Source organism: Piliocolobus tephrosceles, chromosome 1 (assembly GCF_002776525.5).
Source record: "Piliocolobus tephrosceles isolate RC106 chromosome 1, ASM277652v3, whole genome shotgun sequence".
Taxonomy (NCBI): domain Eukaryota; kingdom Metazoa; phylum Chordata; class Mammalia; order Primates; family Cercopithecidae; genus Piliocolobus; species Piliocolobus tephrosceles.
The window spans coordinates 173,500,103-173,527,418 of record NC_045434.1 but is presented as its reverse complement, the minus strand read 5'-3'; the positions used below and the strand labels follow the sequence as shown (position 1 = coordinate 173,527,418).

The following is a 27,316-nucleotide window of genomic DNA, read 5'->3' as shown; positions in this document are numbered from 1 at the left end:
TGTTGGGAAAAATGAAGTCTAAGAGCTAAAGAAGGTCATACAGGTGAGGGTCCAGAGAGAGGCACACAGGACCAGGGTCAGGAGACCCTGAGGAATAAGCCACTGACACTTTTTGGGCTTGTTTCCTCATCAGCAAAATGAGGGTGACAGTCTATAGCCTAAGTTCTTTCACAACTCCATGACTCCATGTTGGAATACTTCCGATTAAACCCATCTTTTCTTGTGTGTGGAATGAATTAAAGAATGAATAAGTGTACAAATGAAGACGTGTAAGATTCAGTGAAGCCTCTGAAACATACTCTCTTGCTGCTATCCCCCACCCTTGGCTGTGGCTCCACCTTTCTGACCCCAGCCTCCTCAAGGTGTGCCATTATAACTCCCAGCTGCTAACGGACCTGCTTCCCACTCTGAGTCCCCATCAGTCTGAAAAGACCAGGCGGCTGCTCTCCACTACCATCTACCACTCGTAGGACTCCACTACGTGGGTGAGTAAATAATGATTCTTTCAGGTAGGTAGATTTCTTTTGAAAACTGAGCACCTCCTGACCTGTTGGCCTCCCTCATCTCTGAATTTGCCTGTTATGGTGTGAATGATCCAGCACCCAAGCCAGACAAAGGCCCTTGAGCTAGGCCCCTAGCTGAGGTGGACAAATAAAAATACTCAAGGATATGCCTCCAGGAGCAACACTCAAATGAGGCCCAGGGGGCAGAGAATGGCAAAGCCTCGGCCCTCCATCAACCCTAAGCCAGGACATGTTTATCAGAGGGCAAGTGAAGCCATGAGTCAAACAAGGGTCTCTCATTTGCTTTCTGGTTGTTCTCTGCCTTCTTAGTGGTGTTTATAGATCAGGATCTGTTACGGCAAGGGGATATCTTACTAGACTTTCCACGAGAGAGTTCTCCCTTCAGATGCTAACCTCTCCCACAGAACTGGCACTCTGTATTTTAATAACATGTTTACCGCCATCACTACCCTCTCCTACTCCCCAATGTCTTAGTCTTCTTTGCATCTCCCCAAGTTCCTAGGCTCAGAAAGCATTTGGTCAAAGTTAGCTGACTGAATGAATAAACACATGAACAAACATATATAACCCCTCTTATCTTCAATATTGTAAGAGGATACTGAGGCAGAGAAGTTAGTTAACCTGCCCAAGGTCATATAGCCAACTACTGGCTGGGGGTGCCTGAGTTAAAAGTCAAAATTAACCCTGTCTTAGCTCCTCCATTACATGATGTTGAACAGGAGCTAACAGTAATCAAGCATTAACAGAATGTCAGGCACTATGCTGTGTGTCACAAGGCTGTAATATGATCATTCCCATTTTACAGATGAGAACACTGAGGGTCAGAGACATACACGCTCTTTGCCTAAATTGCTCCTTACTCTCCCCATCTACTGATTCCTGTTTCGATAACAACAATTCATCCTTCAGGCTTCAGCCTAAAAGTTGTTTCTTTCAGGAAGCCTTCCCCCTCTGACCCCTCAAAATCTGGTGGGTAGACCTCTCTGCTGTCCCACAGTCCTCTATGGTTTTGTCCCTATGATGGCATTTATGTACTGTGCTGTCATTGATTGCTTCAGGGTCTGTTTCCCTCATCAAACTTTAAACTCTTCAAGGGCAGAGGGCAAGGTCTGTATTGCAAATATACTGAATTCTTACACTAGGCAAGATCCCTGGCATGTAGCAGGAGACCAGCAAGTATTCATGGAAGAAAACAAGGTCACAGGAAAGGAAGGAAGAATGGAAGGAAGGACATGAGCTTCCCAAAGCCACAGAGTTGGGAAATAGGGAAGTTGGGATTTGAATCCAGGCCATGAAAACATACAACCTCCTCTTAAGGGTAGAGACCCTTTTATTTTATTCTTGTGGATTTGTCTTGGAACTTGGCACATTACCATTCTCCTGTTAACATGTGTTAATCAATAGACTTTTAAGCTTTCACAGATGAGGGACAGTGGGTGTGATTTTCCAGGATGCCTGCAGTCCTGAGAGGATAGGGTAGGTGCCCTATGCATACTTGGGGCTCCAGCTGATTTATGTTGAGTCCAACCCATTGTAATGATGATGGTGACTCAGATCAGGGAAGAGCCATCCACTGGCCTATGCAATGGCCTTCAAGGCCTGTGGGATGGGAGAGCCTAGAAAGATCAAGACACTGAAACTATGCTTCAGATCAAGTTTTTCTACATGTTTTCGGACTAAAATAGGCATATAATGATGTAAAATGCAGGGTATCTTACTACCCCAGAGGCTTAGGAGTGGTTTCTGGAGTTTAAACTCAGTTCATAATCATGAAAAACAGGTAGTTTCCCTGGGAGTTGAATTAAGTACGAAGAATTTCTGTTTTTGGTGTACTTCCCCACAAGTCCCCAAGAAGTTTATAAAAGGCATAGCATACAAAGCACACTGAAAATACAGATTATTCACTTTAAGATTGGGAAACATCTTTTCCTCTCTGAAAATTTCAGTTATCCCCATCCCCCATCACTGCTATAAGAACAATATAGCTTTTACAAATTTTTACATTTATGATTTCTCTTTGAGATTTTATTTTAATAAAGAACTTTACTAACTTTTGAAGCTGCAAACCATATGCGACTTTTCGTGTCCCTGTGAACCTCTGTAGACTATGATTTGGGACACTGACTTGCCAAAGCAATGGTAGAATTCGGGAGTAGACAAACTCCAGCCTATGAACTGAGTGACTAGAGTTGAGACAGAACTCTACCTCTACCTCCCTAAGTGACTCTGGGGAAGTCCCAATGTAGTTTCCTTTTCTATAACAAGGGCATGAAAAGGCTTCTCTACTGACTCCTTGGACCATCCAAAGATCTACTGAGCCGCTACCTTGGGGACATACTTTAAGAAGCAAATGACACCTACAAATATAAGTAAATTAGGGTAAGAATAAATCAAAGAAGAATGAAGCTTCATATCTAAATATATTATCTAGATAATGAAAACCTTCATAAGGGCAAAACTGTATTTTATTTAAACTTTGAGGATATTCCTAGACTAGATTACCACCTTCTTCAAGCAAAGCACACTGACTCAGAGTTATCAATTACTGTCTTCAGGGGCTATGGAGGCAATGAACTTGTGTTATACTGATTTCCTCAATACTCACTGGGCTCTATCTTCTACAGTTCTGGATTCTTATGTTCTGAAAGCATTTTTCTGTCTTTTTCTCTCTGGTAGGCAGTCATTTCTTCTGGCAGTCAAGGCTGCTGCCTCTCAGATTTCTCGATCCCTGCTTCTAAACCACTTTAGATTGGAAAACCTGATTAGTTAAAATACAGTGCAATATAAGAACCTATTTAAAGTTCTGTGAGCAAACCAAAGGAGTTTTATACGTCTTTATATTCATCTTCCTAAGGTCATGTACCTCCCTGCTCAAAGCTTTCTAATGCTTTACATTCCTACCAAAACAAGTTCAGACATCCCAGGCTAGTCAAGTTTTCAAGTCCTTCCATCTTCTGTTCTCAAAGCACATTTGCATTATTCCTTTTAGTGTGCTCCAGGTATCTTCCCATGCTCATGAGTGCTGCTCAGCCTCCTCTTGTGCCTTGAAACACTGCCCACCCTTCAAACCTCGGTTCCTTACTGAAGTCTCTCCATGCCCTCAGTTACAAATAACCACTCCAAGCCCTCAACTCTCATCTCATTTTGTCAGCATTCTCCTTTGGCATTTATCACTTTCTGACTTAAACTAATACATGTTGTTAGGATCATGTCTACTTCTTTTTACTATCCTGAAACTTCCTTGGAGAGGTTCCCTACAATCCCTGTTACTGCCTCTTGCTGAATGAAGGCATAAATGAGTGAGCAGTGACAAATATTTTGTCAGCTCTTATTCTCTGACCCATGTTCGCCAATGTTCCCATAGCTGAGGCTGTGGCATACATAAGCTCCTATCAGATTCACTATGAGTGGGAGCGACTCTTCTTTGAGATAACTGATAAGCCAAGTGTCTGTCCTTCCCTAGCCTCCGGGGCACTTGGTCTCCCTCTCCCCTTTCTCCTCCCAGAAGAGGATCTGGATGAAGCATTCCACCCATGTGGCCTGCTGGGGCACTCACCGCTGCCAAGCCGCAGGAGCAGCACGTCCTGGAGCCTCCGGTTGAGGTCACGGAGCTCCTTCATTTCAGACACAAGTGCCCCGTACTCCTTGAGCTTCTTGGCCTGTTGTACCAGCTGCCTCCGAGTCCGCTCCAGCTCCTGCTGGAGGTGGCGCATCTCTTCCTGCTGCTGCTGGTAGTTGCGCAGCAGCTCCTCATACAGAGCCCGGGGCACCACAGCATCTTCTAGACTGTCCATGTCCTCTGTGCCTGGCGAGGCCTCCACGAAGACCTCTTCCGGACACGTGCTATGGCCCAGGCTCAGGCCGTTCTGCTTCTCTAGCCGAGCCACCACAGCCTCGATGCTCTTGTGCGCCACTTCGCTCGGCTTCCGCCCCTCAGGTCTCTGTGTAGGACAACGAGAATCAGTTCAGGCAAGGGCAGCTGGGACTTTCTTGGACTGCAGCTCAATATTTCCCCAGACAATCCTAAAATCACAGAATCACAGAACATCAGTGCTTGGAGAAACCTGTGCAAACACTTAGTCAAAGCCCTTCATTTTATAAATGGGGAAACATTTTATAAATTTTATAAATGGGGTTCTGAGTGGGGAAGAGGCTTGCCCAAAGTCATAACCAGGACACTGGTTTCCCAGGCCTGCACTTTTTCCTTTCACCACTCTGCCTCCTGGATGCATATACCATGACCACCCTTCCCAACTCCCCAGGCCCCAGCCCACCCACAATGCCTAGGCAGTGGCTTGCGCATGGGGGTGTTCAATATGTATTTGTGGAGAATCAGGGAGAAATCAGGCCAGGCCAAGTGATCCCAGAGGAGTCACAAATTTCTTCAACAACAAAAACAAAAAATTCCTCCCCTAAAGGCAATTCACCATGTAAACTTTTCATCAAGAATGCTTTAGATGGAAAGGATGTTGAAAACTCTAATCTACTCTAATCTACAGAAGAAAACATGTCATATTTTCTCTGTTCCTCCTCTGCCTACTCAGAACTGGCACTCAGTAGGGGCTTGAAAAATGTTTACTCAACTGAAAAGTTCAAAGAATTCTAGCATTGAAAGGTACTTTCAGTTTCACTTCCTCATGTTCCAGGTGAGAAAACTGAGGGTCAGAGAGGGGAAGGACTACACTTAGGGTCACACAGTGAGATACAAACAGAGCCAAAGCCAGAATTTGGAATCTAACTTCCAGTACAAGGCTCCGTCCCCCCAGGTCTGCCAGCCTCTCCCTCAGCAAGACAGTGGATAGAGAGAAGAAAGTTAATTTACAAAAGAATTATCCAGGACTCCCCCAGGGCTTGGGGTTCTACTGCCTGAGGAAATTCTAGCTCAAGTAGCTACAGCTTCTACCGAGGGGCAGTGAGAGTTACAGGATCAAATGAATTCTTCACTCAGGGTAGGAGGGTTAGGAGCTCTCCTGACTGGGGCACTTGTAGGAAGTGCAGACGACTAAGGACATGAGATTCCAGGCACTTCTCACTAAGTTTCAGGAAATTTAAGGAAAACCAAACCAAATCAAACCCAGCCCAATGAAACCATGACTCTGATATTGTGTCACATGACAAAATCTTAAGTCATTTTATCTGCTGGGATAAGGTGCTACTAGTGTAGATGAATTTATCATTTATCTAAAGTGATCGTTACAATATGTCTGTGTCACTATAATGTGAGACCCCTGGAGGCAGGGGCCACGTCTGGCTAATGGCTCCAGGTACCAGCACAGGGTCAGGCCCATAGCAGGAGTACAGTGAATGCCATGAATTGAACTCAGCTACATTCCCTGGGAACACCCTCAACCTTGTATCCAAAATCAGACCATGGGCAATGCAGAAGACATCCCATTTCCTTATCTTCCTTCTCCCTCCCTCTCAGGTATCTACTGCACAGAAAAAAATAGCTAGCTTGCCAAACAAGATTTTCAGCAGTTTCCAAAGTGAAGGCTGGAGACCAACTGGGGCACACAGCAAGAAAATACAACCTCATGCAAACGTTTTCATCTAACCCAAGATCTCACAGACCCCTTCTGTGAACCTCGTGCACTTCCCAATGAGTCCAGCCTTAGCAATTTGGGGCAATCTGACAGTGACTGGCCCTAAACTTCTCCCCAAGAACAGCTGCTTAACGTTGTTGAAGCTAGGCAGTGGCCTCTCCAGAGCTGTGGGCCAAGGAGAAACACACTGTTCCAAACCTCCAACAGCGATGACACTGCACAGACTATGCAAACAGGACCGTGCTTGGTGGCACAGCATGAATCAGGGCTCTCTGGAAAGTTGGCCAGCAAGGCAAATACACGCTAGTTGTCCCATGCTTTCCCTACTCTGAAAAAAATCATGGCCTCTGATACCAGGGGACATTTACATGGGGAGAGGAAGCCAGACTGAAATTCTTTAGCTATGAGGTATCTGAAAATGCTCCCGCATACTTCCAAAGAAAGAAAAGATTTTGTTACCTTGATGTGTCTAAGCTGTAAATCTTCTTCCCCATAATCTTTAACCTCTCCATCTTCTTCTACATGATTAAGAGAAAGCTTGGGGATTTTTATTTTCTTCTGCATCACACTGTTTTCAAGGTCAGATTTGTCTTCTAAAATGCATATCAAGAGAACAAGGTTCATTATGAATTAAAATGAGTCATTATGAGTTCAGAATGCCCAAAACCTCAAATGCTAGAAAATAATTGAGGCCAGACCAGTTAAAAACGAAAAACAAACAAACAAACTCAAGGCCAGTTCCCTCTTGCATGCAGGGATCCTAATAGCAGTGCAGAACAAACTCTAGGAACAAGGGTGCTTGCGAAAAGCACTGTCATACAAAGTGTTGAAATAGCAGCCACCAGTGAATTTGCTTAGGGGTTTCTCTAAGTATACCCTAACGGGTGGCCTTTTACGGAATTCTAGAATCTTGAATTGGAACAGCCCTTAGATTGCTATCTGATCTAAACTAAAATGGCACATGAATCCCTCAACTCAACTGAGATCTTTCTAAGTCAAGTGTCTTCCCAGGAGAACTTGGTGGGTTTCTGTCAGCTCAAGTACCAATAGACATGAGAGAGATTATAGCTGATAGGGATGTAAGGAAGGGCAGGGGTATCTCCACAGCCCTATACAAGGCAGGCTAAGGTAAGGCAGACGGGGGAAGAATAACAGTTATCCCCTTTTTACTGGTATCAAATCTCAGCATGACTGAGTTTGAGGGACCTCAGTGAACAAGTGGTCCAACTCTCTCATGTTACATGAGGAAATTCAAACCCAGAGGATGGAAGAGGCTTGCCAACAGCATGAGCTGAGTAACAGCCAGGAGTGGAAAAGAGGCGTCTGGCACCTCGTCCACTGCTTACGTGTGCTGACAACACATACTGAACGGAAAGTGCTACACAAATACAAAAGGATATTATTTCTACTCATTTTCTCATTCTTTAAGCTCAACTTCAGATAATCTGTTTTGTTTTTTTTTTTTTCTGCACAGATTTCAAACTGGACTTTCCAGATTTGTCTCTCACTGGATATGTCCAAAAATAAAAGTTCAAACAAGAGGGCTCCAGAGGTAAAAATCTGAATCTTTTCTGGAACTGTACCCTTGTAGTAAAATACTTTGTGTTCAAAGCTTAAACTGACACTTTAGAGACTGCTGTTTCTCATAGTCCTCGAAGGTTCCCATTGCTATATCCCAAATGCGTTTTGTAGCATGTTACCCAATGTTGGATGTAGCATATGGCCAGGTAGTTAGTTAAATCCAGTCTTGAAGGGGTGTGTGTGTGTGTGTCTGTGTGTATGTATGCATGTATTTGCATGTGTTAAACATGCTCTTACACTGTTCCCAGGCCAGGCTTCTCTCCTCACAACTTGTTAGTAACGCTGAGAAGGCAGCTTATAAACACATAACTATTCCAGAATGTACTCAAATGCTGAATCTTCCCAAACAGTCTTAGGGATGAAGGCCTAACTGGTCAGAGGTGGGAATCCAATATCAGAGACTTAAGTGTGAACCTCAGCTTTTCTATGACAGAAAGAGGACAGGTATGTAAGGGCCTTAATCTCTCTGGACATAATGGAGGTTGTGAGGATGAGACCAATAATTCACACAGTCCACTGGACAGTGCCTGCTATACACGGGCCATTCGATGGCTGGCACAATATAATTGATATTGTCAATGTATTCTGAATCATTTTCTTCTCTTAAGCATAAAGTGAATAGAGATTTAATTTCAAAAAAATGAAGAAATGATTTAAGTAGGGTAAGGATGATAAATGAACTGCTCAGAAAAAAAGGAGGTGGTCTTTGTTAACTACCCCCTACGGATGAAATGGCCTTTCCCACTGAGCAGAGGAGCAACCCTTGGGTTTCTATTTTCACAACAATGGCTGGTTCTTGCACTCTTTGTGCCTATAAAATGCATCCAACGGGTTAGGCATGAACAACAATAGGGACTCGGGGTTTTCTAAAAGAGCAACAGTTTCCCTCCTACAAATCACTGCTGACTTATAAGTTAAAAGGCTGCTAAAATGTAAAACCTAAAGAAAGTACATCAGATGAAATTATCTTACCATGGTGTTTGTGTGTGTGTGGAAAAAAACAGACAAAAAGAGAGAAAGAGAGAGAGAGCTTAGGATTTCTGAATGTGTTGTGGCAAAGCTCCTGGGCTAGTCTTCAATTTGACAAGTTCAGGACAAAGTTTGACATGCAGAGCCACCAAACTAGAAATGACAAGCTATGTTATGCCTTCCTCGGCTGAAACTCTGTAGCTCAGGATCATGTTGGTGTGGAGAAGAGCAATCATTCGGACTCACAAAACCACGTTAACATCTGGATGGAGAATGATCCTCAGATCATCCAATTCTATTTTTCAAAATGCAGATGAGAAAAATAAGGTTCTAACTGGTGAAGTCTGTGCATCCATGCATGCAACTCTCAGGCCCAGGAATAAAGGAGGGGCAGGATGAACAGGGTCCCTAGCCTGGAGAGCTCACCATTGTGCAAGGTCACAGAAGTTAGTGTCATAACATGAATAGGGGGGAACTTGGACCACATAATCCAGATCCAGAGCTTTGCCTTCTATGCCTCGACTTAACCTTTACTGAGAATTTACTCTGTAGGATCTAAACTAGGTCCTGGGGACACAGATGAACAAACATCCAGCTGGGGATATAAGATAAAAACACAAGAAAAGATAACCCAAGATCTCAAATGCTGAATTTGAATAAGGGAGAAGTAACTGCTAAAGGATTTTGGGAGCAAGGGAAATCACTTCGGTCAGTGTAACCCTGGAAGGCTTTTGAAAGGAGGTGGCATTTGAGCTAGACTCCTTACTTGCTAGGTAAGTTAGGAGTCAGTTAATTTACTTCTCTGAGGCTATTTCCTCATCTATGAATTGAAGTAAATAATTCCTACTCACATTGCAGAACATTGTGAAGATTACCAATTCGGTGTGTTAAAAACTTGAGTAGAGTGAATGACACTTCAACAGTTGGTGCTCATAAAAGGATAGCCATTTAAAGGATGGTAAGAATCTGGACTACACAAGAGGGGTAAATAATAGCAGCCAAATGGGGAAGGCTGGGGAAGTATTTAGATTGAAATGGTTATAAAAGATGGTTCAGTTATAGGCAGGAGGGAGAGGTGAGAAGGTAAGAAAAGGTGGTTGGAACTAGAAAATAAGTGGCCTTGAATGCCAAGTTAAGAAGAGCCGATGCGGAATAAACTAGGCATCAGACAACCTGGATTCCAAGTCCAGTTCTGTCGCTTTGTAGGTGTGAGATGTCAGGAAGCGGCTACCTCATTGAGCATAATTTTTCTCTGTAGAAATGGAGATACAATATCTACCTCAAGTAGGATCATATCAGCTCAGTAAATGTTCCTTGAAAACAATAGAACCCTGACAAAGAGACAAAGACACAAAGACGCAGTGGATGACAGAGCTCAGCAAGGATTGCCTGCTGACTTCTGCTGGCTTGGTGCTTGGGGCAGGCTTGCTTCTGGAGGTAGAGACCTGCTTAGCTGCCTAAGATGGGTGACACTTCCCATCTGATGACAGGAGGCCTCATCGCCCTACCAGCTATACTCAAGACTCTAGGCTCTTCCATCTAATTAGTATGCCCTTTTTTCTTGTGTGCTTGACAAACTCTGTTTAGCTTCCACTCATCTTCTCCCCCCCTCTCAAAGATGCCATTACATATCTACACATCCTACATACCTTCTTCGTAGTCTATTATCTTACTATTTGCAATTATCAGCTTAAAGATCTTATCCACTGGCATATGAGTAACCTCAGGGTAGGGCCCATATCATAGAACTATCCATACAATAGAGACTCATCAAACAAAAATGTTTAATGAAAGAATAATAAAAAGAGGCTACACCAATAAGCATATGAAAGGAGCTCAACACCGTCAGTCATTAGGGAAATGCAAATCAAAACTACAATGAGATACCACTTTACACTCATTAGGATGGCTCAAATCAAAAATAAAAGTAAAATAACAAGTGTTGTAAAGAATGTAAAGATAGTGGAACTTTCATACATTCCTGTTGGGGAATGCAGAATGGGCAGCCACAGTGGAGAACAGTATGGCAGCTCCTCAGAAAACTAAACACAGAATTACCATAACCCAGCAATTCCACTCCTGGGTGTATACGCAAGATAAAAGAAAACATATACCCAAACAAAAACTTATACACAAATGTTCATAGCAGCATTATTATTAACAACCAAAAGGTGGAAAAAACCCAACTGTCCATCAACTTATGAATGGCTAACAAAATGTGGTATACCCATACAAGAGAGTATCATTCAACCATAAAGAGAAATGATGTACTGACTCATGCTACAACATGGATGAATCTTAAAAATATTATGCAAAGTAAAAGAAGCCAGACACAAAGGCCATTTATTGATTTCATTTATATGAAATGTTCAGAATGGGTAAATCCATAGAGACAAAAAGTAGTTTCGTTGTTACCAAGAGCAGGGGGAAAAGGGCAATAAAGAGTGACTGCTCAGTGGGTAACACGGATTTCTTTTCTTTCTGAGTGATAAAAATGTTCTGGAATAAAGTAGTGGTGATGGTTACAGAACACTGGGAATATATATACTAAAGAACACTCGCTTGCACACACTTTAAAATGGTTAAAATGGTGAAATTGACGTCAAATGAAATATATCTCAATAGAAAATTAAGTTACCACTTGTGGAATGTCTGCTACATGTCAGATACTTCTATAAAGATCTTCATATAAATTATACCTCACAGCAACCCTGCAAGTAGGTATTACAAGCCACATTTTTTTTTTTTCCCAAAAAAGAAGAAATGAGGCTCAAAGAAACAAAACTCTCTTCCTAAAGTCACCCAGCTGGGAAGGTACATAGCCAAGATGTGCTATAGATCAACATGCCTCAAGCCTATGCTTTATCCCCTCTAAACACATTCCTGGAACATGGTAGAGCCAGAATAAATACTGAATGAGTGAGTGAATGATAGCTACAGTTGAGGACATCCAAATTCCCCAGCCTACGTTCAAAGCAGAAGACCACTTGACTCCCGCTTTCTTGCCAGACCGCATCCTCTATCCTCAGTCAGTCTCCAGAAAGCAGCAACCATCACCAGGCACAACAGAAACAGGTTGTGGCCAACCCTCAGGGCTTGAATGGGTTCTTTGAAAAGGTAGGCTGAATAGTCCAGGAAGCTCTGAAGTGTAATGAATGAGTTCAGGAAACGGACAGAAGCAGATAGCACCTTCATTCACATGCTTCTTGACCTGGATCCTGGCTGCCTTGATGCTTTGCCAGGGGGATTTCGAGGCTCCTCTGAGAGTTAACCATCTCCTGGCTCCATCCTAATACTTACCAGTCTCTTCCTGGACCCATGTTCCCAGGGTGAGGGTTCAGGAAGACCCAAGTCCTCTGCTTATTCTTTTCTGCAGGCAGTGAACATTTACCAAGTTCCTGTTTTGGTTTCGGCACTATGCTAAGTAGTCCTTGTGTTTTTGGTCCTTACAACCCAGTATATGACAAGAACCCAACCAAAATGCAAAGTTTGACTTTGTGAGAGACACTGGCTTATATAGTGCAAACATCTGCTCTCTATGCCTTCCTAACCCTAATCCTGAGTTGAAGGTATAGATACCTCATATCCACAGAAGATTACTGAACATTCAGTGTCATCATAACAAATGGAAGAAACAGTTGGGAGAAGGAGGCCCAGTACCCAGCAAAAACAGTGCACTCTTTTGAATCAGGTGGTCCTGATTTGGAATTCTGGCTTTGCTGCATACTAACTGTGGGAGCTTGGGGTAAGCTAGTTAACCTGTCTGAGACTCAGTTTCATTATCAGTAAAGTGGGGATAATAAACTCTTTTCCAAAGAGACAGTTCATGTAAAAGCACCAAGCACAGTGCCTTTCTTGTCATAGATGTTCAATAAACAGCAGCTGTTAGGCTACCCTTGTATATTACCTGTTTGGCTTTTGTCTCATGGCAAAGAGAACCACTGCAGGTATCTGACACAGACTGAGACATGATGAAAGAGATGTTTTAGGAAGATTAATGTGACAGTGGCAAGCAAGACGGATGAGATGTGAGGAGGAGACAGAACACAGGGTGACAAGAAGCTATAACTCTTGACTGGTCACATGAATGAAGGTGAATGGTGGTGTGGATCATGTAAGACAGTAAATACTTTATGTGGCATTTTAATGTGACTTTGGGATATGCTTCTGGCTTTGAATTCCAAGAAACCACAGAATAAATTAGCAGTTGACTAGGAAGGATGAAGAAAGCTCTCTACTTAGCCAGTCTGTGCAACTGCTCTAAACTTGAGGCCAAATAATTAGTTTTAGTGTAAACAAAAATAAATGTGCAGCCTCTGAAGATAAAATCACCAATCTCGACTTCTGGATTATTTTATGTCCAGGGCAAGGAAAACCACCAAAGATTTGGGGGCATTATCCTTTTCCTCCTCCTTTCTAGCTACTACAATGTGCTAATTGCATTCATCCATTCAACAAATACTGAGTGAGCACCTACTACGTGCCAGGCCCTGGGCAACATTCCTTACAAACTCCCTATATTTAATCCCTACAATAATTCTACTGAAGCAGGAACTCAGGCTCATAGAAGCGAGGTGGCTTTCGTAAAGACGCAAATAGCAGAGCCAACATTTCAAATCAAGTCTGTTTAATACAGGCCCTGTTTCTATCACCTAATTATCCTATGGGAACAAGAGAAAAATTATGAAGTTGCTGTAACTTCTCAAATGAACTATAAGGCACATATAAAATGATGAATATGTCAGTATAACTTCCTAAAGTGCCTGTCTTTCTCCCAAGATCTTGCCTACACCCTAAGAGAATACTGTGATGAATTCCCAAGTTGAAGTAAACACTATATAAATATGACCTGATGCCACACTCCTGAACTACAAGGCCTATCAAAGCCACAAGGCTCTAAATAATGCCCAAATAGGGTCTCTACTCAAAGCCACAAAGAACTTTCTTGTAAAAAATATATGGTAAAAACTGCTATTCAAAAATATAGCAGAACTTAGTATTATTAATCAGAGGAGGAGAAACATTCCATTAAACTTACTACTGGGAAAAAAGGAAGCATGGTGGTAATAGGCAAATGGTGTTTTAGAAAAAACAAGCAGGTGACAGGAAAGCCAATGCAAGTCTGTCTTCAAAAATGAATTTGCCCCTGAAGAATTTACAGTATTATTAAAATGGGAGAAACTCTGTCTTAACTTCCATTTGACATATAATCAGGCTGGACAATTAAAATAATCCAACATCATAGAGCCAAATTTGGTATAAGTTCGTTAGCCAGGATGAAATCCTGAAAGGCTACACATAAAACACTTTATAAAGGTCTTATAAATATCTACACATAAGTTTAAAGTTTTTCATCCATACAAAAATCCTGTGAAGTTTTATGTCTGCATTAAAAGCAGATATGCCACAGAAAATACAAACACATTGCATTCTCTGGCCAATAGTGTTTGTTTTTATAAAATCCAAGGCAGACAAAAGTCTCAAGTTTCAAGGATTGTACACAGCCAAGACTACAAAAAAAAAAAAAAAAAAAGTGCCCTGCTGTGGTGCAGCAGAAAGACATCAGGAGACACCAAATCAAGGCCTGGCTCTCTCACTAACCTGTTTGGTGATTAGTCCTCTCTCTAGGTTTTTTTTTCTGTAAAACATGAAGACTACAGTAGGAAACCTTTACAGATCCATCTAGCTATGTGACCGCTGGCCAGTCACAGGGACTTCCAAGTTTCTTTCTCAGCTGTGTAATGTAGGGTAATAGTAGATGAGCTAGAAGATTCCTCCAAGTGGGCATGTTTGAAGAAATGCCCTACTGAGGCCATCCAAATAGGGAGAGAAGGAATTGCTGGCCAGGTTTCAGTAGGTCTCCTTGTTCTCACTCCCACCACCTCACTGGCCTTGGTACAGGACTGGGGCACAGACAAAACTGGGAAGTTCATTCTGCAGAGTCATTTGTCTAGCTGCCTCCATGTGCCTCAACAGGGCTGTTGTCAGCACAATAAATGCCCCCAGGATAGTATCACAGAGGAACAAAACATGGAGGAAAATATTAATAGTAAGCCTTTCATGCTTAGGTCAAGTCCCAGGAGGATTTAAAACATACACACAAATTAAATTTTAAACTTGTGTGCTCCTTCCATGTGCTCGTTCCTCTAAGTCATTCCTTTCCACAGTGGGCAGTACCCGCAACTAAGCAAGTCACTGTTCTTCTCTCAGCACCTATTCGTCCACTGTAGTTCCTAACACTTATCTATATTTAAGGAGAATCTACTATATGCCAGACATTTTTCCATATTATCTTGCTAAATAACACAGTGGGCAATTACTATCTCCATGCTATAGATGAGCACCTGGAACTCAGAGATGTGAAGTAATCTCCCCAAAGCCACACAGCTTCTAAATAGCAGAGTCACAATTTGAACCCAGACTATGTAACTTCAAAGCCCGTCCTCTTTCAGCACTCTAAAATTTCCTCTTCGGTAGTTATGGAAATGATCTAGAAGTCATCTAACCAAACTCTCCCATAGTCCAGGATTCCATCCTAAAATACCCCCGACCTGCTTGCCACCTCCAGTAACAGGGAGCTCAGCACCATGCTAGAAGCCCTTTCCATTATTTGTCTGCTATCTCTGCTGTCATATTGCTCCCACCAATGCCTGTGAATTCCGTTCTCTGATCCTAACTCTGCTTTCAAGAACAAGTCTGATCCTTCCTCTGTGGTGCAAAACTCAGAAAATGAAAATTACCAAACTATCATCTCATGCAAATCTTTTCTTTTCCTGCTTATATATTTAGCTATCCTATCCTATGTCTGACCAATGAGTGAAAAAGAAAAGGCAGCTGCTATATAGTTAAAAGAAACCAAAACAAGCCTAGTTCCAGGATCCAAAGACCTGTCTTCTCATTTAGTTTCCAGGACACCTATCTCTGCTGGTTATCCCCCGATTCTAAGTCCGTCTGTTAGACTGGGAAGGCTGTTTCTTCTCAGTCACCCTTCTTTCAGGCTCTTCTTTAACTGTGTCTTTAAAAGCTGATGTTTTGCCCTTGCACACTTATCTCACTCTGCACTCTCTCCCACTGTAACTTCAGACCTTCCATATTCATGACTGCCAGATTGAGATCTTTGGCTCAGAATGCTCTTCTGAACCTCAGACCACATGCCTACTTGCTCTCCTGACATATCCACCCAGATGTTCCATGGGCCCTTAAGATTCGACAGGTCTCAAGCTAAACTCATCGTTTTCTCTTTCAACCAGCTACACTTATAGGATTCTCCTCAAGACAGGAAGGTCCAGATCACCACATCATCATCACACACGTCATTATAACCAGTTAGTTACCACGTCCCATGAATTCTCCTTCCTTAAAACATCTCAGGTCCACCATGACCACCACCACCTTAGTTTAGGTCTCAGAATTTTGGACGGAACTGATTCATATTTCTCCACAAGTCCAACCCATGTGGGAAAGACTTAGCCCACTGCCTGGCACCTACAGTGCTCACTAAACAATTGTTTGAATGGCTCTCTTTTCTTGAGTAAAACAAAAATCTCTATCTCACAAGGATGTAGAATATGTGCACTGAACCTGGAACCAGGTGGGTATTTATCACATATTTGGTAGACAAAAACAATGCCTATTCCTCTTCCTGCATTTCCCTGGAGTATAAGGCTGACCACCTAGTATAACTCAATACTTGTGGAACTTAAGAGAAAACCTCTCCAGATTACGAATGTTCTTCTGGTAGGAAGAGTACACACAACTTCTGTCACTAAGGAGCTTATAAGACAAAGCAGGTAGGAACACTAGAAAGAGAATTGGTCTTGGTGTCAAAGACCCCAATCTGAATTCCACTTTCTGGGTGTGCTTTTAAAAATAAAAACTAGTATGCTTTTGAATAACACAACACCGCATAAAAAGCAACTTGCCTGGGACAATTTTTTCTTTCTGTTTGTGAATCAGAAGTCTGAAGCACTCTGTAGCACATACTATTTAGTTGTAACAAATATATGGTTGTTGAACATGAGAAATTGCGTTAGACTGAACCTTCAATGGTTAACATCCCAGTAGAATCTGCAACAGATGACAGCAGGCAAGTTCCAATCTTTGCTCCAAAGTACATCAGCAAAACATGTCAAAACCTAAATTAAAAGTTTTCACTCACTTTTTTTAAGAAAATAAATCCTTTTGTTGGCAGTTTCCCACTGATGACATGCAACAATCTTTGCATATGAAATCGGCTAGTCCCCTGCTTCACTGCTAACTTTGTAGAAGTTCCAAAGCATTTCTGGAGCAAATGATCTATTTGGACTAACAATGCCAAGCTGGGACCTGAGCCCTGAATGAGCTAAAATTACCAAAGCAATAAGAACATGGCTTTGGAAGCTATTTCTCCCAAGTGTGGGGTTTCTTCTAGCTAGTTGAGGGAGTGATAAAGAATGCTGACTTTTTCCAGATGAACAAAGTTGAATGAAAACTTAAAATCCCACTGCAGGTTTCTGTTCTGAAAAACAAGTTGCTGCTGCAGAGGTTCCTATCTCTGCTATTTCCCTCTCCTCAAGCACAAAAATGCACCTGTCTTCCCAAAGTTCATGAGTTCAACATGGGCACACCAGTGTAGACTATGTGCTGGGCACAAGGAAGCCAGGCCCCTGTCCTAGAGGAGTTCCCTGTCAGTCAGGAAGAGAGGCACATTCGTGACTAATAAAAACAAGACATAAAATGCTACAATCCATAAGCAAGGCAAAAGCAAAGTGAAAAGAGTTCTGAGGAGGGGGAGAGTCTCTCTTGGGGGCAGAGGAAGGAATAGGGAATGCCATGGAAGCAAGGTGCTCCCAATGTACTTTGTCTATTCCTTTATCACAGGTGGAGGGGGCTGGACCACAAACTTCTGTCACATGTCTACCTTGCCCACCTGAAGGTGAGCTCCTGGTGGGCAGAAGCCCCATATCAGACAATGATTAATCCATCCTGGCTGGCTCAAAGGAGTGCAAGAGAGTGTGTTCACAGAAGAGTTAGAAATACCAAAGGTCTCAGGGAAGGGGGAAGAGAGAGTGAGGCTGGAGAAGTAAGGTGGGGCTGGGGATAGAGCTGGTCTAAGGAGGGCTAGGAATGCCAGGCTAAGAAACTAAAACTTTATTCAGTAGGCAATAGGGAGATACAGAAGGTTCTAATGAGAGCAGTCAACTAAGACTGTGTTTTAGAAGATTATTCTAAAAGCAATTGGGAAAATAGATCAGAGACAGGGTAATCAATTAGAAGACTGCTTCACTGGTTTAGATAAGAGCTGATGCTGGCCTGAATGCAGGCAGTGATGGTGGAGCTGGAAAAGAAAAACTTAAAAGATAAACTGCCAAGCCCACCTTGAACTGGTCCATTCTCTGTGTTCCCCCAGTGCCTGGCTTCTACCTTTCTTTAGCACTTACTTTGAGGCCCCCAAATTACACACTCCCTGAGGATGATACCCATTTCTTTTCCATCACTCCCTCCCCCACAGAAATCCTACATAGCAGGACAAGAAAAGTCAAGGCCTGCCACCCCTGGGTCGTGCTGTCATTTCAATCACAGTACCTGAGATGCATAAGTGCATTGGTATATTCACTTAATACAGCACTGGGCCTGGTATACAGAAAGCAGTAAGGAGACATCTGACAACAAAAAAATTTAGCACATTCAAACAACAGTAACAGAGCACAGGTGCCTAGATAGAACAACTTAGAATTTTAGGGCTCTAGGCACAGAGAAACCAGTTTGAGCCTCCTAAAAAAAAAAACATAAAATTCAACACTATGAGCCCAGTAGCAGGCTGAATTGCAGTTAGATGATGGTGAGCTCTCCAAATGAGTAGTTCTCACTTTCACAACCTGCTTGGCAAATAAATGAGAGTAAAGAGAGAACAGAGGTCGAAGGTGAGTCAAACTTTGAGTTATGTGGACCCTCCAAGAGGGACAGCCTTAGCGAAGATTTATTCAAGCAAATGCCAACTGAAGAGATAGGACAGCTGTGTGTGCTGTGTAAGAGGGAGGTTGGTAATACAGAAAGAGCAGAATGGGCTTGAAAACTCAGAAACTAAAATTATACTCTGGCTTGAAAACTTGCCTTGAGCTGTAAGCTTCATGGACAGTTTTTCCATTTCCTTTCACTCCTTCCAAATCATGCTGTGTAGCTGATGGGAACATCGGCTACTTTACAAAGGAGACTGCCAAGTGGGGGACTGGCACTGGAAGACCTGTGTTCCAATTTCCAGCCTTGCCATTTATTAGCTGTGTGGCTGTAGGCAAGTCTCTGAGCTTTGGTGTCCTCATCTATGAAATGGAAATACTAACCACAGCAATACCTACCAAAATGTCACTTAGAGGACTAACAGAGATAATGCATAGGCATATAGCAAGACTGTCAGGAAAGAAGGGGTTTTATTTTTCCTTGAACTGGGATTCTAATTCGATAAGTAGTGGTATAAACCAACTACTATGGGAAGTAAAATGTAAAGTTCCACAGCAGTCGGCTTTGACATTTCCTGAGTATAAGAAGTATACTTCAAGACAGCTCTGGGTTGGCTTGGGCCAACACTCAGTATAGCAACATACTTCTCACCAAAAGCCAGAAAGCTGTGCTGAAACTACCTTGGAAACCATTCTATTGGTGTCAGAGAGATGAATTAATTACTTAATCGCTAATCCACAAACATAAAGCCACCTCTGCTTCCCACCTGAGGGGTTTCCTCCTCACACCTGGTACCACAGCACAGTGGTATTTACATATAGGAGATGCCAGATGAGCTCTTTGAAGTCACTGCAAGCAATTCTCAGAGCCACCAAGTTTAAGTCAAGAAGGGGTTTGAAGATACATAGGAGGTAAACGAATTCCTGAACTCACCCTGGCCCTTTGATCAGGTCTCTACCCAGGACAGTGGGTACCCAGGAGATTGAAATTCAAAATGTGGTTTGGCCAACTTCAAGTTGTTGTCTTTTTTTCCCCTTTCTCCTCCCAAGAAAAAAACTGAAGAGAGGTAAGGGAAGTGTTTTTCAATTCATTCAAACTGGCACACTTCTTTGAACCTAGTCTGCCAGTTTCCAAATGATGCTTGGGTTTTTTAAATAACCTCACAGATTTATCAACATTCTAACTTGGAGGATGAACAGTTTACAGGTTCAAAATTCATGGTTCTCAAACCAACAGCTACATGTATCTTGCTTCTGAGGACTTGCGTTGATTTCAAAATCAGAGCTGGTGGAAGCTGCCATCTGCCTAAGTGGCCTCTCTGCAGTGCCTGAAGAGTCAAGCACAGTTTATATGTATGTTTGCTGAATGAATGAGTAGATGAATGAAACAATCTCCAAGAGAGGAAAACAGCCATCACACACTGACACTTATCACTGACTCTCTTTAACACATCACTTCTACTCTCCTAGGACTCTTCCAGATCTAGGAGTACAATACAATCATCAAAAACCATGCATGCTTTTTCTTCTAGCAAAAGGGAAGCTAAGGTTACAACCTAGTTATAACTTCCTCAAGCCTATCGTCTTGGGAAATAAATTCCTAATCCCTTCCCTCAGGTAATTAAAGGCAAGTAAGCAAACAAAATAAAACTTAATCAGCTATGAATGGTTCCCTTTCCTAAAATCTGCTTCCCTTCCCTCAGTTTCTTTGGCCCTAGGTGTCTGGCAGCGGGTGGGCCTACACTCCTGTGTGCCAGGGCTTATCATGGAGGTGGTATGGATAGAGCCTGTCACAAAGGGTCCCAGTGCTGCTGGTCAGTTTCCAGTCCTTCCATTCTTCAACTTCTGCAAACCTGTTTTCCACAGGCAAAATGAGGTGGTGGAAAGGAACCAGTCATGAGTCGTGAGACTGAGCTAACTTGCCATGAGACCCTGGGCAAGTCTCTATGAGTTGGGAGAATGCTGGGTTCATCTTTTAGGCTAAATGTGAGGAAGCAAAGGAACTTGAAAAAAAATAGAGAAGGTCTCAAAATTACAAAACATCTTCATTCAGTTCCTAACCCTTGGTGTTCTTTCTGGTAGAAGGCAGGGTGACTATTTGCCCACTTTAAGGTTCATTCTCCTTACCAGCAGCAGCTAAAAAGGCTGCTCCCCAAACTGGAGACGATACTTCCCCCTTCCTTACTTGTCTAGACTCAAACTTCCTGGAACTAGCTGGGAAAGAGGGCCAGCTGTGTTCTCTTTACAAAGGAAAAGGAGTCTCAGCATGGCAGGAAGAACTGGAGCATATAAAGGGCTGGTTTCTTTCTCTATCACCAACTGAATCTCAGTACCCTTATCTAGGAAATGGAGATGAGACCAGTTGCCTTAGCCCATCTCTCAGGGCCCTGGCAGAGTAGGGATGAGAGGTCCAGTGTTATTCTGACCCAGAAACTCCCTCTTGGCCCTCAGCTCTCTCATTCAGGGAGCCTTATGGGAGATTCAGAGAGGGGTGTGGAGGCTGAGGGATGCCTTAGGGCCTCTACCTCCTTACCTCTGTCACCTGGCCAGGGAGGGGCAGGAGAGTGTGGTGTGGCGCCCAGTGCACTGAGGTTCAAGGCCTCCTCATCCTGTCCAATGCTGGTCCAGATGGGACAAGGATGTCATAGCTTCCCTCTGTGAGGAGGGACTCCTACCTAGAAGATCTGACAATATCCTTCTTGCTCCTTACTCCAAGGAGGTACCAACGGCCTTAAAGGGAGAGAGACAGACAGCTTGAGAAACTTAAGGAGACAGAAAAGAAGAGAGGGAAGGAACTGGTAGAGAGGTAAAGAGAAGGTGAGAGAGAAATGACGGTACAAACAGGTAAGGAGAAAAAGGGAAAGTGAGGGAAAGAAAAAAGCACAAAGAATCAGAAAGAGGAGGACAGGCACAGATGAAGAGATGAAGACGGACTGACAGCGCGGGAGCTTCGGGGAAGCTGGGAAGACAAAGGGGACCATCCGGTCTTTTTAACTGGCCTGGCCTCTTAGAGAAACCCCGTTCCCAAACGAAATGCCCAGAGGACGGGAGAAGGAGGCAGGAAGGAGCAAGCAGTGGCTCCCCCCGGTCCCCTCCGCCCCAGCCCCCAGCCCCCGCCTGGGTCCCACTGTCCCTCCCCGCCCGCTTGCTCACCTGCCAGCGCCAGGATCTGGGCCTTGTGGAGCAACAGCGCGCCCCAGTCGCGGGGTGCGCGCGGGGGGCTCTCGGGCCCGGCGCCCAGTTCCTCCGGGCCCCGGTACACGGCGTACACCTTCTGGTTGTCAAAATCCAGCCGCGAGCGGGGGCTGAAGTCGCGCACGCACGACACGGGCAGCGCGTAGCAGACGTTGTCCTCCAGGAACCGCACAAAGGCGTACATGGTGGGCGCCGGGGGCGGGCCCCGGTCGGGCCGCTCAGCCCGCGGGGCGGGCGCGGAGGTGGGTATCCGGCGGTGGGCGCGAGCCTCGCTGCGGTGCTGGGGGGGCCGGGGGCGGCTCCCCAGGACCCAGGCTCCCCCCACTGTTATTGTTCCTGAAAGCACCGTTCTGCCAATCGGCTGCTCTCGCCTGGGCGCGGAAAAGGGAGGGAGGGGGGAAAGGGGGACGAGGGGCGGATGAGGGGGGTTTGGAAGCACACTGCCACTTGCAAAGTCAGACCCGAGCAATCACAGCCGGAGCGCGATTCGAACGGCGAGGGAAAAGGGCTCAGAGATTCAGTTGCAATAAAAATAATAACAAGAGCATTGCAGGAAAAAAATGTATTGATTAAAAGGTGAGCTGCGGGCAGGATTATATTGCTTCAACAATCGCGCTGCCAAATTGCCTGCAACAAAACTGCATTGCCAAGGAGAGAAGTGTATGAGAGAAAGAATGCGGGATAGCGGTGGGGGCAATCTTGTTTGAATCTCAAAGTGTAAACTTGGAAGCCAGTAGAAGTTTGGAGTGTTTTAAATTTAGCCACCCTACCCTCATCCCCCCCCCCCCCCCCCCCCCCCCCGCTTCCCAGCTCCTTAGTTTGGCCCCGCCTTTTCTTTGCTTTCTTTCTTTTTGTTTGTTTGTTTTGTTTTGCAAAACGGCCAGCTCCCGCTGTGGGAAGGGTCAGTCAGACAGAAAATTTCCCTTAGAGCTGCCAAACCAGTTCTGACCAGAACTGGGGCTTATCTGGGATTTCCAGTTGTGCCAGCTGGCTGGAGTGGTGGAAGGTTTGTCAAGGGCTGCTCTCATCGGAGGGAGCAGTGGCGCCCCTCTCTTCTGCAGTCTTTCTCCATTGAGGTACCCTCTCCACAGCACGCCCACCACTGAGCAGGGACAAGTTGGAATCGTGGAGGGAGTTGAGGAGCGCTCTGGGTAATACAGGCCCAAGGCTAGGGATTTCTGGAGCACTTTGAGGAGTAAAGGAATAGTACTCCATGGAATAGCGATCTTTGCTCTGTCTTTTGTCAAAGAGAGCCTGGAGGGGCTTGGGTTCCCTCCAAGACAAGCCATGAGGACCAGCCAAAGGGGGCTGATTGGGCTCTGTACTCATAGGAACCCTATCCCACATCAGAGGAGGTCAGTACCTTCACAAGGATGCCTCTGAGGGGGTGGGTTTCGTATCAAATATGGCTAGTTATATTTCTGTTGCCTAGCCAGACCTGGCACTTGACAGGGAGTTAATGAATTTTGGGTAAAGAAGAATAAATAAAAACCCATATTCATCCATCCATCCATCCATCCATCCATCCATCCATCCATCCATCCATTCCTTTATTCAAGCCACCAGTATTCACTGAGTTTACACCATCTGCCAGATTCTGGGCCAGGTGCTGGTGGTAGAGATGAAAAGATAAACACCTGGATTCTTGGGCCTTGTAAAGTCAGTGTACCAGAACTTGAATCTCAGTTTTGGGTTCCTGTGCCAAAATTAGGTAACTGTATGAATAACATACCTTTCCCATCCTCACAACTTTTACAATCTAGTCTAGGAGTATTAAAGAAGTATAAGCAAGTAATAACAGTATAATGAGAAAAGTATTGTCATAGAGGAATGCTTAATGGAGGTGTTGGACTCAATTAAATGTTATATTTTTAAAAATTCATTTTAATAAACTTTAGCTGTAAGAAAAAAACAAAATAAGTGCACCAAAATGTCAATAGTGATTTTCTTAGTTTCTTAGTAGTGGTAGATGATTCTGTTTTTCCTTGTATTCATTGTGTGTGTGTGTGTGTAACTATTATGCACAATGTTTTATTACTTTATAATCAGAAAACATTAAACATTATAAAATCAAAGCACTGTGCTCACATTTCACATCATCTGCACTAACAATGGAGCAGATATTTATTTCACTGTGATATAGAGAGCACATTATATAAGTGAATCCCATCAACATACAGCTCTCATATCCAAATGTGTAGGTCAGTACAAATTTTTTTAAACCAACCCACTGGTTATGTGGTACCAGCCAAAAATGATCACCACTTGTCCTGAGGCAGCTGTTGGTCTTATCTTGCCCTACAAGCTTGTGGAAAAAAGAGGAGCCACTCTGAGTTGTTCCAGCACATTTACTCTCATGATTATGATTTCTTTGGACTGATCTTCAATGAGTTTTTAAGAATACATTCCTATGGTGGTCAAGGGGAAGTAATGTTCAGCAAGACTTCTGATAATTCACAAGATGGATCATGCCGAGTTGGCCGTATTTAACATAAGTCCCTGAAGCTCCAGACTATGTTCCCAAAATGATTTCAAGTAGCCCATGGCCAACCTCCTCTCTGCATCTAAATGGGGGTGACCGCAAAACATTCCCAATCTCATCTCTTACTACTTTCCCAGACACAGTACACTCCAGACACCTAAACTATTTGACATTTCCCAAGACAGCATGTTTTAGCAGGTCCCAAGCTTTTGTGCTTTTTCTGCCTTCATCCTGGGAAGTTCTTCCTTCCTCAACTTTCCCGGAAAATCAGCTCAAATGTCATTGCCTTTGTGAAGTCTTCCCCAACCACCCACACTTCTCAAGCATAGCTCATCTCTTTCTACTACAATATTTTGTCCCAGCACTTTTTAATCTTCCTTCACTAGAATAAGAGCTCTCTGAGGGGAGGCAAAGGCTGAGTAACTTTAGCATCCCAGGTACCTAGCACAGGGCTGAGGAGTAAATGTTTATAAAACAAACGTATTAAAGAAAGACATAAAGACAGCATGAATAACAAACCTCTTGCACATTTTTTCTTGAAAGTCTGTTCCTCTTTTTTTTTTTTTTTTTTTTTGAGACAGAGTTTTGCTCTTGTTGCCTAGGCTGGAGTGCAATGGCCTGGTCTCGTCTCACTGCCACTTCCACCTCCCGGGTTCAAGCGATTCTCCTCCCTCAGCCTCCCAAGTAGCTGGGACTACAGGTACCTGCCACCGCGCCCAGCTAATTTTTGTATTTTTAGTAGAGATAAGGTTTCACCATGTCGGTCAGACTGGTCCTGAACTCCTGACCTCAGGCAATCCACCTGCCTCAGCCTCCCAAAGTGCTGGGATTACAGATGCGAGCCACCGTGCCCGGCCTTTATTATTATTATTATTATTATACTTTAAGTTCTGGTATACATGTGCAAAACGTGCAGGTTTGTTACATAGGTTTACATGTGCCATGGTGGTTTGCTACACCCATCAACCCGTCAACTACATTAGGTATTTCTCCTAATGCTATCCCTCCCCTCGTCCCCTAGCACCCCACCCCTCTACAGGCCCTGGTGTGTTCTCCTCCCTGTATCTATGTGTTCTCATTGTTCACCTCCCACTTATGAGTGAGAATAGGACACAAACAAATGGAAAAACATTCCATGCTCATGGATAGGAAGAATCAATATTGTGAAAATGGTCATATTGCCCAAAGTAATTTAAAGATTCAATGCTATCCCCATCAAGCTACCACCGACTTTCTTCACAGAATTAGAAAAAGCTACTTTAAATTTCATATGGAACCAAAGAAGAGCCTGTATAGCCAACACAATCCTAAGCAAAAAGAACAAAACTGGAGGCATCATGCTATCTGACTTCAAACCATACTACAAGGCTACAGTAAACCAAACAGCATGGTACTGGTACCAAAACAGATATATAGACCAATGGAACAGAACAGAGGCCTCAGAAATAACGCCACACATCTACAACCAACTGATCTTTGACAAATCTGACAAAAACAAGCAATGGGGAAAGGAGTCCCTATTTAATAAATGGTATTAGAAAAACTAGCTAGCCATATGCAGAAAACTGAAACTGGACCCCCTCCTTACACCTTATACAAAAATTAACTCAAGATGGATTGAAGACTTAAATGTAAGACCTAAAACCATTAAAACCCTAGAAGAAAACCTAGGTAATACCATTCAGGACATAGGCATGGGCAAAGACTTCATGACTAAAACACCAAAAGCAATGGCAACAAAAGCCAAAATTGACACGTGGGATCTAATTAAACTAAAGAGCTTCTGCACAACCTGTTCCCCTTTTTAAGAGTTGAAGCTGAATCCCAACTCTGCCTTTCCCATTCCCAGTGATCGTAGGGCAGAACATTGATTCTACCCCTCGTAAGACAGACACATTCATGAACATATTAAATATCACTGCACCCTCAGGTTCAAATTCCCTACCCATGTCAGTGTAAATCATTCTTATAAGGAGGCAGTTCCATTTTCTGAGAACCTAGAAAGAGGAAAAGAACAAACAATGGACTGGATGCTGACAAAGTAAACAGAGATCGAAATGCATTTTTCATAGATCCACAGAATAGATTCTGGAGTAGTCATGACTGGCAGGGGATGCTCAAAGACATACCCTTGGACGGCACCAGAAAGACATCAGTTTCAGCTTCCTGTGTGACTCACACATTCAGTCTATGGATACAGCTTAATGGAAAACCTACTATGTGCCATAGTGTGCCTCTTCCACCCTACTGAAAACTGAACAAGAGTACTTTGACCTGGACACCATAGCCCTGGGCTTTACACATACCAGATACTCAAGATATTGATGATTCATTGACTGGTAAGCAAAGATAATTTAAATACAGATTTCAGACTTAAAGAGGCAATTGCAAACTTCAAGTTTAACCAAATCATTGTTGAATCCTCTCTTCAGTATTTCTGCCAAATGGGCATCTAGAACACCTTTTATACAGTGATAATGCCAGGAAGCTTACTAGCTCCCCTTAACTTTTACACATTACCAAGTGTTACAAAGGTCTTTCTTACTTGCATTGAGGTAGAATCTTTAACCTTGTGGCAACCTTACTAGGTTCACCAAGACTCTCACACCTGCCCTTCAGACATGGTAAAACTTGGAATCCTGTCTCCCAGCTCTTTGTTTGTCTTCTGCCCAAACATCTTCATTTCCTTCACCTGTCTCTCCTCATATGACCTGGTTTCAGTGATGATAATTGTAATACCTACTTTTTCTCTAAAGCTTATAAATCATGCATGCCAGGTGCTGTGTATACGTGATCTAAGTTATTTCACACCAAATTCTTTTTTTTTTTTTTATAGATGAATATTTTTACAATCTTGATCTGTGCAGAATATTTCTTTTTTTTTGGGGGGGGGATTTCTTTTTTTTTTATTATTATACTTTAAGTTCTAGGGTACATGTGCATAACGTGCAGGTTACATATGTATACATGTGCCATGTTGGTGTGCTGCACCCATCAACTCGTCAGCACCCATCAATTCATCATTTATATCAGGTATAACTCCCCAATGCAATCCCTCCCCCTCTCCCCTCCCCATGATAGGCCCCA

At 43.4% G+C, this 27,316-nt stretch overlaps 2 protein-coding genes across 8 annotated transcripts in view; both read right to left on the bottom strand.

Annotated features, from left to right (window-relative positions):
- BEND5 (BEN domain containing 5) overlaps positions 1-22,115 on the bottom strand; it is a 49,365-nt gene extending 27,250 nt beyond the window's left edge. Inside the window, exons 1-5 of one of the 3 annotated variants that reach the window (XM_023187723.1) lie at positions 21,706-22,115; positions 21,086-21,282; positions 18,182-18,258; positions 6,527-6,660; positions 4,081-4,465 (exon numbers count right to left, since the gene is read on the bottom strand). In XM_023187723.1, coding sequence (XP_023043491.1) covers positions 4,081-4,465; positions 6,527-6,660; positions 18,182-18,200 — 538 coding nt within the window. In that variant the 5' untranslated portion in view covers positions 18,201-18,258; positions 21,086-21,282; positions 21,706-22,115. Of the gene's footprint in view, positions 1-4,080; positions 4,548-6,526; positions 6,661-18,181; positions 18,259-21,085; positions 21,283-21,705 lie in introns of all 3 variants that reach the window. The other 2 variants (XM_023187724.1, XM_023187721.2) reach the window with 2 other exon arrangements.
- The window catches only part of AGBL4 (ATP/GTP binding protein like 4), a 1,474,608-nt gene that overhangs the window by 237,949 nt on the left and 1,209,343 nt on the right, over positions 1-27,316 (bottom strand). The window lies entirely within an intron of this gene.